At 44.8% G+C, this 15,000-nt stretch overlaps 1 protein-coding gene across 2 annotated transcripts in view; it reads right to left on the bottom strand.

The window, feature by feature from the left end:
- tenm3 (teneurin transmembrane protein 3) overlaps positions 1–15,000 on the bottom strand; it is a 140,828-nt gene that overhangs the window by 100,834 nt on the left and 24,994 nt on the right. Inside the window, exons 2-3 of one of the 2 annotated variants that reach the window (XM_056585529.1) lie at positions 14,053–14,226; positions 3,177–3,444 (exon numbers count right to left, since the gene is read on the bottom strand). In XM_056585529.1, the coding sequence (XP_056441504.1) occupies positions 3,177–3,444; positions 14,053–14,218 (434 nt within the window). In that variant the 5' untranslated portion in view covers positions 14,219–14,226. The remainder of the gene's footprint in view (positions 1–3,176; positions 3,445–14,052; positions 14,227–15,000) is intronic. The other variant, XM_056585538.1, reaches the window with a different exon arrangement.

Here is a 15,000-nt window from a genome sequence, read left to right as displayed (position 1 = left end):
GGAATAGCTCTGGGTCACAGCCATCCAAAAACAACAGCCACCCTGCCAACTGCTTCGGTTGGCAACATCCTCCTTTTTGTCTTAGACATTAATTTGTCAATCCTGCTGGCAAATTGGCTGACATTTTCAAAGTCTGGGGAAATCCGGAGGCACTGCAACTTTGTGTGATGATGTGCAGCAAAAGCAACAGACGCATATATCTAGGATTTTCATAATCACATCCAAATACATACTATGAAGATTGAGTGAATAAGCTTGATCCTGGATGCCCAAAAAACTGATGAAGACATTATGTACTCTTTAAACACACATACAAACACACACACACACACACTCTCACACAGGCACACACACACGGTCTGTGTTTCTACTGGAGGTGGCCTCAGTTGTGAAAACTGATACTCAGGACTCAGGATTTCTTTGTGTGTGTTTTGGCCCTCTACAAGAATGTAAATTTAAACCAGGGACATGGTTTGGCAGATCAAAAAAAGATACACACACACACACTCTCTCACACACACACACACACACACACACACACACACACACACACACACACACACACACACACACACACACACACACACACACACACACACACACACACACACACACACACACACTCACAGAGCTCAAGTGCTGTGGTTTGGAAGTGCCATTATCGCTGCCTCCTTTCGCCCTAGCCTTCCTCTGATCAATCTTTGAATCTTAATTCTGCTTCCTCTCCCGTTTCCCAGATATACCGTGTCCCCCCGTTCCCCCTGGCCTCCGATGGCCATCTCTTCTCCAAGCCTTCACCACTCAGTCTCTCACTTTCTGGCTTTCCATCTGCTCCCCTCTTAGCCGCTCCCCCCCTCCCCCACGGTGGACGGGAAACATTTGAGCCAGGACAGAAAGGGGGGGAACGCTGAAGGGAAGCATGATAGAATCTTTTTTTTTACCAATAGTCTGATGAATTGGAAGGTCAAGGTTCCCATGGTAAACTAAGTGATCTGTGGGTGTGTGGGCGTGTGTGTGTGTGTGTATGGGTGTGGGTGGGTGTGTGGGTGTGAGTGTGTGGGTGTGTGGGTGTTTGGCCGTGTGTGGGTGTGTGTCGGTGTGTGAGTGTGTGTGTGTATGAGTTTGTTCGTGGTTGTGTGTGGTTGTGTGTGTTTGGTTCTGTGGGTGTGTGTGAGTGTGTGTGCACGAGTTTGTGAGCATGGGTGCTCACTGAGCGGCGGAACAAGAGTCGAGCGGTCAGCTTGACATTACGCTCTGCTGGAAGTTTGAAGTTCACGTTTCACCGCAGTGGGGAAAGTGGCCGCGCGACCCAGGGGGTTTACTAGGAGAAAGAGAATATAGAGGAGGCAAACAATATACATGTGCTAATGGCGGGATAGGAAGGTTTAAAATGAAACCTCAGGAATGATTCTAGTTATTGAAGAGGGGAAAGTGGCATAAATAAGAAATAAGTGAGATTCCACGAGTTACCAAGAGCACCCGGATCTGTGTTTGTACATCCGTAGAATCCTGCTGCTGAGCGGAGCACAGCCCACAGTTATGAATGCAGCGGTATATAACAGATCAGGTCTATTTTGGACCCCAACATTTGAAACAGTGTTTTGGGCTGTGCACACAACGATCAAACCATGAGATCTTTACATCAAGGGAGGAGGAGGAGGATTGCAAACTAGAGCAATAGTTTCCAATTGATTATGGAGCCCTGCAAACACATGACCGCATCGCAATTCGAAACTCGCTTTGTCGTTTTGCCTGAACTGTAAATATAATGTGGAAAATAGTATTAATAAGAGTACAATGCACTGTCCTAAGGAAGGGACTAGAACATTATTTCGATCAGTGGTTTGTTATGTGTTGTTTTAGTGTGATGGCAGAGTTCGTTTTTAAAAAGCCTTTTTGGAATATAAAATTAAGGAGCATTAAGAGCAGGCATAGGAAAAGGCCCGTTCAGCAGTCCCTCCGCTGATAACCGTCTGCACACGAGTAGTCTAGCCAGTCGGCAGTGATCAAAAACACTCTAAACTTCAACAGAGCAGAGCGCACAACATCATAGTCTCGGCTGGATCTATATGTTTTAAAGCAATCGTTAGAAGGAGGACCAACATCACTTTCATTAGCTTTAAATCCGTTGTGGTCGTCTGCCTCAACACATCTTTATCGTGTGAATGTGTTTTCATCTTGCTGTGTTAGATTAAGCTTTTCTCTTTAGGGGTGGGAGTGCTTACCAACCTTAGGGTGTATGCCGTTCACCAGGCAGAATATCATTTGGTTTTACATTCCACTGGATGAACCCAATGTGTTCGTCGTAGCTCTCTGCTGCCTGAGCTCACGGAGGCAGAAGTAGGCCGGTCTGGTTGCAGTTATTGAGTGCTCTAAGGGGGACGTGCCAGGTGTGAGCACACCCCCCCCCACCTAGAGTTGGTCTGTGTTACGGTTATTTATGTACACGTATTCTAGTTGATCGGGATCCAAACCAAACAATGGTAACCTGTAGATATGTGACACCAGGCTCTGTACATGAACCTCCGTTCCTCTCTGCTCACACAGCCCGACCCGCCATACATCTAGCTCAGGATAGAAACCTGGCAGCGTTCCTTACAGAGCAGGCTTAGAGATCAGCACACGTGTGAAAGTGAGTCACTACATCTAAATCACCAGTGCCATAAAACCAAGCACCGAATGTCTACTCAATGTGCGCGCAACAAAGAAAATGCTCCTCATTTTGAGCCCCTCTAAATAAATGCTTTTAATGTGTATTTTTTGTAACTATCTAATAAGATAATATATTTCGATTTAACATTGCAACTAACACTCTAACATGATGTGAAAGCTGCCGTAGGAAACTAATCCTTGTCTGCTATTTGGGAGTCAAATGAGGAGATCTGTTTTGAGTTACTGCGTCTGCCCCTGGTATTAGACAACTTAGATTTAGAATCTTTCAATTTTTTTTGCTTTGAAACTTCTCATTGGCCGAGAAACATAGGGAGGGAGGTAGCACAGAGGGAGGTTTCATTGGGTGTTTTATATATCTTCTTTCTCCCGCTCCATCTCTATACAACTCTTGAATCTTACCTACAGCAGCTTACAGTAAAGCATTGCCGATGTTTAAGGAACTACCAAATACCAAACAAACTTCAAACAGCAGGTTCAGAGGGCACAAGCGGGTCAAACAGTACCTTGTCTCCAGAGGCACATTGCTACCAAGCACCCAGCTGTCTTGCAGCGGGACGCTCTCGGGGGGCGTGGTCTGCAGCTCGGCTGGTGATTGGCCGGCCGTGGGGGCCGGGCTTCCAGTGGGAGGGGCTAGGTGCCGTGAGGAGTTGAGGGTGTGGCCAGCGTGGTGTGCGGTGCTCAGGGAGTGGTTGAGGGCCGTCACCGAAGGCTGCTGGCGGTGAGGGGGCGGGACCGGAGGCAGCATTGAGCCATGGTGATTGGACGGTTGATCTGTAGATGAGAAGAGGAAAGGTGTTTGATCAGATGGTATTGATTATCAGGTTAAGCACCAGAATTGAGAGTTCTTTAAAGTTCCCGCCCATTTAAAGGTAAGTGTAACTGCGTGTCTCCAAAATGCTGGGTTGTTCCAGTGTTGTGAATCACTGTCTGCCCGGTCACTTTGCAGACTGAGAGTGTCAGATTGCTAACGACCCTAATCACTTTGGAACACGATCCGCTTCATCTCATCTTGTTGACACTTGAGTTCTGCATTGTGTCGTTTAACACAGCTAAACAACACAAATCATAATCCCACCGAGCCAAGAGCCATGCAGACAGGACGACATAACATACTGAAGGGAAGTGCAGAAGTACATCTCATGAGTGAGGTGAGTGAACACACACGCACACACACTCTGTAAAACCCCAGAGTTTCAGCTTTCTAACATGAAGGCTCAGTCAGGCAAATCCCATGGACCTCGTCCCTCCTTCACACACACACACACACACACACACACGCGCGCACACACGAACACATACACACACATGCACACACGCTCACACACACACACACACACACACACACACACACACACACACACACACACACACACACACACACACACACACACACACACACACACACACACACACACACACACACACACACACACACACACAGTTGCACACAAGCCTTGCAGAGTACTTGTCAAGCCAAGTGTGCAGCGTGGAGGGAGTGAGACAGTAGGAAGTAAGTAAGTATTACAGGCTGGGCATACGGACCGGAGAGGCAATGTACTGCATCAATGGCCAGATCTCTGAGGAGCAATAGATCAGGTGCAGGAGGCAAAGGAACTGCAAATGAAATGCAATGAAAGGAAATACAGGTAAGGGTACGAGACGAGACAGAAGAGAGGAGATGGAGAGGTGAATCTCGGAAGAGACAGAGTGACAGGCAGAAACAATGAACAAGGCTGAGATATAAGGGGGCCACACAGGTGACAGCCACACAGGGGAGGCGGAGAGGAGCTGAGGAGGAGACGGGAGGAAAAGGCTAGGACAGGATGTGGTCCTCAGGGTGGCTTGGGCAAACTCTCCTATTAGAAGAGTTTAGTGTGGGATTTGACAGCCAAAGCAGCCAGAGTTGGCCACGCAGCTTGGGCTGGAAACTTGAGACTTTAAAAGACAATCTCTATCCATCACACACAAAGATAAACACACACATACACACAGAATACACGAGTATAAGTTAACTCCAAGAAATGTATAGGAACTCCAGCAAGCCTTCCAGTCCATGTTCAGTCTCACTGATGTGTATGCTATGGTACCATTATCAGATGTTCAGCACAAGAACCAGTCCAAATCCAGACGGAAAATAAAGAGGGAGAGAGAGAGAGAGAGAGAGAGAGAGAGAGAGAGAGAGAGAGAGAGAGAGAGAGAGAGAGAGAGAGAGAGAGAGAGAGAGAGAGAGAGAGAGAGAGAGAGAGAGAGAGAGAGAGTTACAGTTTTTTCCTATCGTTTTAGGCAATTTACCTAAACCATGTTCAGATTCCCTAAACACTTCACACAGTGAGCATACCAGTAGACCATGTGAACCAAACTGTGGTTACTTGCCCCTATGCTAAGATACAAATGCTGGCAATGACGCCTTCTTCCAAATTTCATGGATACCTGCCCCAGTCAATGTTCACTACCGGCAAAACGCTGTGGAACTACAGCATATTTTACCAATGTTTAGATACTCTGTTCAAAACAGTGATCTTTCTGTTCAAAACCTAACAGTAATTTAGATCACTGTAGATGGAAAGATGCTGCATTTGGACAGACAAATGAAGTTATATGTTTGAATAGGGAAAAATATTTAGTTTATAGTTTATTTATTTTATTTTACAGTAATTTAGATTGTTTTCCCCCTGTGCACCATAGTTCTTGGTGAATTGGCATGGAATTACTTTTTTACGTAAAAGCAACACTACATACAATGATCTGTACAAAACACAGAGGATAAGTTTTGCAATGCAAAACACCTGGTGGTCATATGCGGAGGATAGGAGGGATTAGCCCAATTCTGCGCCACTGTTGGGCTACTGTAATATACAGTATGTGCAGGTTTTGTGCATTGAATTTTTTGTTAGAACACATTTTTTGACTTTGTAATGTATTTTCTGTTTTGTGTAACACTTACACTGTGACAAAATCTCCAAAAAGTAAAGCACAGTGAAAAAAACTGTTGTGTTTGTGATTTGTTTCTGGATCATATATTACGTACTTACTGTATGTAATTTGCATTACAAAAACAGAAAATTGTTATTCTCAGTTTCTCATAAAACACTTACAGTATTTACTGTATTTACAATTACAGTACATTTACCACACTCAATTGTGACATCTTTTGTGGGAGGTAAACCGACATATGAACACTGTCAGCAGATACTTGGCTTGGATTGTCACTGGATTGTCATTGTTACTGTAATATTACAAACTTTATTACTGTAGTCCAAAGAAGTGTTTGTCTGTGTTTTTTCTCTTTTTTTCAATGCAACACTACAGGAAATCTATGCCAAACTGGAGGACACAGCAACGTTTTATATATGCAATTGGCAATGCTTCAAGATGTTAGTGTTTTTTAGGTCATAGTGTTCTGAGAGGAAACATGTGTTAAGTTATGGCAGCATTGTTTGTGGTGTGGTTGTTGTAGTGCATTTTGCACCAAAGGATAACAGATATGCAGAGGTGTGTGTCTCTAAAGCCCACTGTGTTAAGTGATAGGGAAAAGTGACCATAGTATGGGTACATGACCGAAAACGATAGGAAAAAACTGTAACCAGACTTATTTATATTTATATATATATTTTATATTTATATAAATGTTTGGGTTTGAACCCATTAGGCACAATGTATTAATACTGTGTATTTATTCTATCCTCAGGTAATTTCTAATGTGCAGGGTAATTTTTTCAATATCATTAAATAACAATTCAAGCAAATACCTCCTGGGATATTAATTTTATATGTGCTATCCGTAGACATTCATATTGCCAATTGATTGCATAGACCTAATCTTTGGAATATGGGAATTGCATGTCTATGGATTGCATATATAAAATGAATATCCATCCATCCCTTCCCGGAAGGTATTTGCTTGAATTGTTATTTAATGACATTGAAATAATGACACTGACAATGCACGTTAAGAATGACCCTGTGGAGAGAACAGTATTAAGCTCTGTGCCTAATGGGTTCTGGCCCATGCAAAGGTACAGTATCTAATTGATTGTAATGCATAACATTAGCAACAATATTATCTCATTGTACATTTAGTTGCACTTCCACTTCCAGAGAAAAATGTAAAATAGAATATGAGGCCAAGTCATTGGTGACCTTACGGCTGGGGGATGGGACATTGACTGTCTAATGCACTGTGCGTTGGCGCACATATCTAGGGTAATGCAGTGACTAAAGACGCTTTAAAAGGCCTGGTGCTACGTCGCAGCCCAGACAGTTGCTCCTAATTGGCCACTTTCCTCCATACCACCAGCGGATGAATGTTGTTTATACAAAACCGTACAGTCAATTATTGAGGACGGCGGGATAGCATCCATATACCTTTACGCTCATAGAAAATAATGTCAGAATGTATAATTATGCAAATGCAGAATGCCCCTGAGTTGACAGGAACCCGCCCCCGACCACGGACCCACTATCCAAATAACATCCTGAGCGGCCCAACACTGACCACATGTGACAACCCGCACTCCGAGAGCAGAGCATCGTTAATACTGAATAAAGAAACATTACACGTTATAACCAGTACTAGAATTAATCAAGTTATTAACATGATTGCATGGATAATATATTCAAGGGTTTTCATACAGCGTTCAGTTAGACAATATAGAATTAAAACCAGCAGAATAAATGGGGGAGGTGAGGAGGTGGTGCAGGAGAGAGAGAGGGAAGAGGAGGTGCTGGAGAGAGAGAGGGAAGAGGAGGTGCTGGAGAGAGAGAGGGAAGAGGAGGTGCTGGAGAGAGAGAGGGAAGAGGAGGTGCTGGAGAGAGAGAGGGAAGAGGAGGTCCTGGAGAGAGAGAGGGAAGAGGAGGATGCGAGGAGGGAGTCTTCTTTAAGGACAAAAAACCAAGGTGAGAAACAGGACCCGGGCAAATCTATAATGAGGGAGACTAGATTAGAAAAGAGAGGGGGTGAGAAAGAGAGATAGACAGGGTGTGACCGAGAGAGAGTCAGAGAGAGAGAGACAGGTAGAGAGAAAAAGGGATTGAGATAGATAGAGAGAGACTGAGATAAAGAGAGTGAGATGTCAAGAGAGATCGAGAGAGACAGAGAAAGAGACAATGGGAGAGAGAGAGAAAGAGAGCGAGCGAGCGAGCGAGAGAGAGAGAGAGAGAGAGAGAGAGAGAGAGAGAGAGAGAGAGAGAGAGAGAGAGAGAGAGAGAGAGAGAGAGAGAGAGAGAGAGAGAGAGGGAGGGAGGAGATAATGCAAGGGAAAGAAAAAGGAGAAAAATAAAAATGGGGAAGGGAGGAGCGGAGACAATTTGAGATGTGTGGTTTTCGGAGCGTGAAAAGTCATTCCGTGTCCATAAAAATCTTTCCGATATGGGGAGGGCAGCAAGGTCAGCATCTATCCCGGGCTGAAGGAGGCTTTTCTAGGGCACTTCTGCAGGCCATTCTGCATTGGCTTAACCACCACCCATCAGGGAGGGAGGGAGCAGGAGGCGGAGGGAGAGGGAAGGAAGGGAGACACATTGGCAGGCTGGGGGAGAGCTGCACCGACCAACCACAAACACCAGCACCAAGATTAAGTACATAATTGCAGGTTGTGTCTGTTTTGATAGCTGGGGTGTACTGACAAGATGAACAAAGGAGCTATCTGTCAGCCCATTCTGTTTGTCATGAAGGAAAAAGAGTTGTAGATTAAATAACGCTCAACAGAGAGACATGGCATCTATGAAGACACACACGGTTTCAACATGTTGAGCTGATTGCCTCACACTCCATAAATGTGTACGCGTACAGTGCCATAACTTTCCCCGTGCCATCGATCGAAACATATTTACAAATGGTAATATTACACTGTTTAGTATTCAGTAATACTGCAGGATGGCCTTCTTACAAATAGAAAAACAACAACATACTGACAGTGAACGTAGGAGAGAAGGAAAACAATGACAAGATGGAGAATCAGAGAGGGAAGGAGAAAAAGTATTTTCCTTCTGGTACATTTGACCAAGGGGAACCCCTGCCATTAACCATGTTGGGCTAGAGACGTGAGCCACCCGGATCTACCTTAATACCGACCATTAGAGCAAGGCCCACCCTGGCCTACCAGACTCATCCAGAAGCCTAGCACCGGCCCACAACACTCATTTAACAATTAAAATGACATACACAAAGTGGGCCAAATATAAATATTAAATTGAATCTTGTGTTACCTTTTGAAGTTCAAATACAACCGTATTCTGTTCTATTTTGATCGACCAGATAAAATCCTATTAACTAGGAAGGAAGGCACTCGGGTGGCCAGGCTCTTCCCTCGCCACGCTCCTGCACCCGATCAGCGCTGGATCTGCACCTGAGCTGATGCTGATCTGCACCTGATCTGAACCTGATCTGCACCTGATCTGCATCTGATCTGCAACGGATTTGCAGCTGATCTGAACCTGATCTGATCCTGCTCTGCAACTGACTAGCCCCTGATCTGAACCTTTTTTTAACATGTCATGTACATTTAGAAAGGCATATCAAATACATTGCAGTCTCACGTATATTTTCATTAAAACATTTAAGATTTTTAACTGGCTGGCATGCTAATTTTCGTTTGGAAAATGTCCTGAAAATGTGTGTGGTGGAATGTGTGCTGTAACGTGTCCCTTTTGCATTCCACTTCTAGTTCACATCTTCACCCCACTCTCTCCCTATCACAGTAACTGTTATTGGAGTTCCTGTACTGTAAAATTGGTGCTTTCATGGCCACTGCGCCTGACAATACAAATGAACTGAAGAGAAACAGAGAGAGAGAGTGACAGAGAGAGAGAGTGAACGGGAAAGAGAGAGAGAGAGAGGAGGGGTGAGTGGGATAGAGCGGTTAAATAGAGGGGTAGTCAACAGACATATATGACGGAACAGAATGTAGTAGACAGGGAAGAGGAAGGAGCACACGAACTGAGAGAAATAGGAGAAGCACAAAGGAAGATACAGTGTGGAAGACTAGGGGAACGAAGGGTTAACGAGGCTCACTGTGAAGGGAAAAGCCATACTTCATACTATGACTACTTTGATTAAAAAAAGAGATACAGTGGGCTCTACAGAGGGATGGGTGTCATGTCTACGTGCAGTCCACATTTAGTTTTCCATCGTTTTCCAAACCCACATGTGTAGGTTTTGGCTCGCTCAAAAAACCCTAAATTGTGTGTGTGTGTACGTGTGTGTGTGTGTGTGTGTGGGGGGTGGTGGGTGTGCGTGTGGCTGTGGCTGTGCATGTTTGTGTGTGTGTGTGTGTGTGTAAGTGTGTGTGTGTGTGTGGGTGGGGTGGTGGGTGTGGCTGTGCATGTTTGTGCGTGTGTGTGTGTGCATTGGTATGTGTAAGTGTGTGTGTGTGTGTGTGTATGGGGGGGGTGGTTGAGGCTGTGCATGTTTGTGCGTGTGTGTGTGCACGTGTGTGTGGACATGTGTGTGTGCGTGTGTGGGTTTGCATGTGTTTTTGTGCAAGTGTGTGTGCATGTGTGTGTGCATGTGTGTGTGGGTGTTTGTGTGCATGCGTGTGTCTGTGTGTGTCTGTGTGTGTGTGTGTGTGTGTGTGTGTGTGTGTTTGTGTGTACGTGTGTGTGTGTGCATGTGTGTGTGTGTGTGTGTGTGTGTCTATGTGTGTGTGTGTTTGGGTGTGTTTCTGTGTGTGTGTCTGTGTGTGTGTGTGTGTGTGTGTGTGTGTGTGTGTGTGTGTGTGTGTGTGTGTGTGTGTGTGTGTGTGTGTGTGTGTGTGCGCGCATGTGTGCTTGTGTGTATGTGTGTGTGTGTGTGTGTGTGTGTGTGTGTGTGTGTGTGTGTGTGTGTGTGTGTGTGTGTGTGTGTGTGTGTGTGTGTGTGTGTGTGCGTGTGAGTGTGTGCATTTGTAACCCAGTTATGGACCGGTCTCCCATTCAGACCTGTGCATCCCACTGCTGTCCGTGCTGGGAGTCAGATATAGGTTCAGTGTATGATTCATAAGAGCAACAGCTGCTCATGACTCACTATTTGGATGTTTCTTTGAATTTCTGCTTTTAGTTCAACCCACAACACAGACTTTATGAAACAGGTATCCGATCTTTGACGTCTGTTTGTAGTTGTTGGGTTTATTAGAATAGGTAGACTAAGAGCAAAACTTTGTTTGGCGCCTGTGTTGTTTTCTGAAAGGGGTACAAATAAAGACACCAAGGGAGCTTAATTTCCTCCTGCCCCCGTTCCTTAGAGGCGTATTCCTCCCCTCCCCATCCGCACCAAAACAAATAGACACCCTGTTCTCTGACTCTCACGTCATAAACACGGGGCTCTACTCCAGTGTGTCTGCGTCTGCACGTTGAAGACAGACAGAGACATATGCACCAGATTAATCGTCCTAATAATGTTAAGGCTACTGATATATGTAGAAATAAAGCCTCCAAATTGTGCAAATACCTCTACCATCGCCGTATTACAGGTACACGAAGATCCATAAACCAGCCACCCTATCCCAAACACAACAAACGCTATAGAAAATTATCCATTTATCAAACCAACGTTGGCTTCCCCCTGGAGCTTGTGTGTGTGTGTGTGTGTGTGTGTGTGTGTGTGTGTGTGTGTGTGTGTGTGTGTGTGTGTGTGTGTGTGTGTGTGTGTGTGTGTGTGTGTGCCACACGCATGCCCCTCACACACTCAGGAGCAGTGACAGCAGCAGAATCAGAAGCGACTTGAGGAAGTCTCGGAATCAGTTTCTGTTTTGTATTTAATTTGAATTACAACTGCATCAATCAGATCAAAAACAAACTTTTAACGGGTTTGTCGAATGATGTCGTCATTGGTGCAATCTCCCTGGACTAGAACCAACCAGGAGAGGTCCTCCCAAAAGGGGTGTGAGTTCTATGTTAGAATACAGGTTCTACCCACTGGTACACTAACTATGGAGGCGTCATGCCTTGCAGCTACCCGCGCTCCATTCCCACTTCCCTCTCAGTTGTCATTGTCCTTTTCATTACGGCCCAAAAAGAAAAAAATCTATATTTGTTCTTGGCTCTTCACACTATGATTGGCCCATGGTGAGTATCCAGCTCTCAAGCAATGCTCAGAAATTGCCCCCTACGGGCTGAGCCTCTCAGGACATCCACCTGCACATTAACAATCCCATCTAACGCATTAGGACAACCAAATTGTCAACTGTCATGTAAACACCATAGCGGATCATGTATGCGATTAGGAGAGATTGCTTCATGAGAGGTTCATGTCAAGTGAACCACCTGAAGTAGAGATATTCAACCTCGGTTGGCATTCATGTAAGCAGGCAGTAATCATTATGTAAATGCCTTAATCAGAGTACGACCTTAATCTGATTATGCAGTCTCAATCGAACAAAGGTAAATGTAAATGTAATGACTGGGTGCATAGGTAACGTTGTATAGTCCCCATGAATTTGTGCCAAGTGTGTGTGTGTGTGTGTGTGTGTGTGTGTGTGTGCATGTGTGTGTGTGTTTGCGTGATGTGCGTGCATGTGTGTGCTAGTGCAAATCAACCTGCCTGAAGTTCATTAGTAGAATCAATGATTGACTATTTTCCTCTCCACTCTTTCTCCAAAATCACAATTTGCTCTCCCCTCTCTCCTCCCCCCCTCTCTCCTCCCCCCTCTCTTCTCCTGCCCCATCTCCCCTTTAGATGTGCCCTTGATCGAACACTCGCTGCTGCGACTCCTCCTCTACATCTTCTTTCCTCCATCTATAACATATCGATTAGTTCTGGTGTTAAGGACAGTTTTGTCTCTCTCTCTTTCTTGTTTCCTTCTCTCTCTTACTCTGTGTCCTCCATTGATCTGGTTCTACTAGTGAGAAGAATCCTCTCTGACTCTCTCTCTCTCTCTCTCTCTCTCTCTCTCTCTCTCTCTCTCTCTCTCTCTCTCTCTCTCTCTCTCTCTCTCTACCTTTCTCTTCCTCTACCTCTCTCTCTTTGACGTTCCCCCTCTCTCTATCTACCTCTCTCTCTCTAGCCACATTGATTAGGTCTGGTGTTGAGCAGAATTGCCTACTTAGACTCAAAGTAAAAAGCCTCTAAGTGTTTTTCATGTTTTCTCTCCTTCTGCTGGCTCGGCTCCAGTGTCTCTCTCTCGCCTCCCCCTCTCCCTGATCCTTTGGCTTGCAGTGAGCGAGCGCCTGTCGATGGGACTGGCGTCGCTGCTGTCTCTTTGCAGAGATGCATCCTGACTCTTTGTGTTTGCTCGGTGATGGCTGTGGCGTCGTCAGGGCTCCTCAGCCCGCGGTGAGCTTCCTCCTCTCTCTGTGCAGCAGGTTGGCGCTCGGGGAGAGGAGGCATTGATTGTCTTGTGAGGAGTATCTCATTTGTTCAAGAGACAAGAAGTGTATTAATTAGCCGATGTTGAATACTATTATGTTACGATATATAGTTATTTAATTTTGAACTATAGTAAACCTTAAGTTACGGTAACCTTTCACACAGATAGCCGTAAAGAAGGAATGACATATTGAGAGCAGTACAGAAGGGCAATCTATAGAAAGCAGACCATTATTTTGTGTTTTTATGAATGCCAGCTCCCTCAATAGCCGGTGAAAGTGCTCAGTCTATTGTTTTACACTTGACACTGTTCATCCAAAAAGAAACCTCCGAAACTCAAACCGAGCATGCCTCTCCAAAACAGATCTGAAAAAACAAGAGTCAGCTCAAGACATCCTTGGCTGATTCAAAACCAACAATAAGTGTTAAATTGATGCATTCCCTTGCAAATTTTTTTTTGGAAAAATACAAATAACATGAATAAATCATGATGCGAAAGTCCGGACTTGGCCTTTAAATGCAGCCGGAGCTATCTCCTACTCAGATAAATCGAACAGCACTTTTGTTACGTTGCCTCTCAATGAATAAATAAAAACATGACATTAGAGCTTAACATCTATTTTTCATTGGATCGGAAATTAATATACCGAGATATTGTTAGCCGAGGAGAACTGCTTGCATCAATATACAGCCCAGATGGAATGACACCTTTAAGAATCAAGCTCTGGGATGAAGGGAAAGCCAGCGGTTTCTCAGAAACACTGACAGGGGGGTGAGCTGCGTTCAACGCACATTATTAAACCTCCATAGGTACTCGATGGATCAAAAGATCAAAAGACACACAGACATCTCTCTATCTGTGTTTCTGCCTTTCCATTCTACATCCTATTCCTCTCAAGGAACAGCTGTTGCTGATTAGTCCAGAGAATGGATGAAGACAGAATACTAGCCATCTTTCAAGTGGAAATGGGAAATAATAAGTGAGGTATGTCCAATGACGACGTAGGCTGTGCACCTCCCCCCAGCCCCTCCGAGTTCCTGTGCCGACTCAGAAGGCGAGCTTCCCATGATGCACCTATGAGTAATAAGACCTTATTTACCATGAGTTACATGCAAGTACAACCGAGCTGCATAGTCCAACTCATCCACCTCCTCCTCCTCCTCCTCCTCTTCGTCAGAGTCCAGGGGCAATGGGTTGTCGTTGGGATGGCTTGATGGGGTCTGGGATTGGTCAATGATGGATGATGGGCAGGGGGGGGAGGGCATGGGAGAACCTATCGGAGAACAGATCCAAAAGGTAAAGAAAAATGAACTCAATGGAATAACAATGGAGGAAGAAATCAAATCTAATACAAAGAAACAACCTAAAATGAGGAAGGTGGGATAATTTATTATGAGAGTGTATTGCTTTGTTATGAGGATTAGCAATATTATTTTCAGGATATTAGCCTTATTTAATATTGATTGGAAGATCCCCTGCCGATTTGGTGTTGGAACATTGTCCCACCCTGATACCTCTACCAGCGGTGAGCTAAAAGCACGGGCCACCATGCTAAGGATGTTTGCACTCGGTGTTGGAGAGGCTTGCAAAGTGTCCACCGCAAGCACAGCGTATTTGATGAAAACATATTGGCCTGGGAACGGAACGAAGCGAAACGGAGGAATCAGCTCTGATACAACGCCGTGCTAATCACAATGTTTGCTGCGACTGCAGGAGGAAACACCAATAAAGGGTGGAGAGAGATGGGGTTGTAGGAGAGGCATGATTTACTGGAACAAACACATTTCCTCATCGATTCAAATGTCTCCACAAGTATTTACTCTGTGTGCAGACATGCAGATGTTTTCTATATCAGGAGGGATCTTCAGATCCTTTGTTCATTCTTCTTCACATACATATATATATATATATGTATGTACATATTTGTATTTACCACAGCTGCCCTGTGTGCTCTTTAAAAAGCGTAGAACATTTACAACATGCTTAAAACAGCGCTTCTCTCTAGTGTAGGGATTCATGTATTGAGAGATGGTTGTAAAACAAGAGT

The sequence above is a fragment of the Gadus chalcogrammus genome, chromosome 3 (genome assembly GCF_026213295.1).
Source record: "Gadus chalcogrammus isolate NIFS_2021 chromosome 3, NIFS_Gcha_1.0, whole genome shotgun sequence".
NCBI classification, from domain to species: domain Eukaryota; kingdom Metazoa; phylum Chordata; class Actinopteri; order Gadiformes; family Gadidae; genus Gadus; species Gadus chalcogrammus.
Note: the sequence above shows the minus strand (reverse complement) of the source record. Positions and strands in the feature narration are given on the sequence as shown.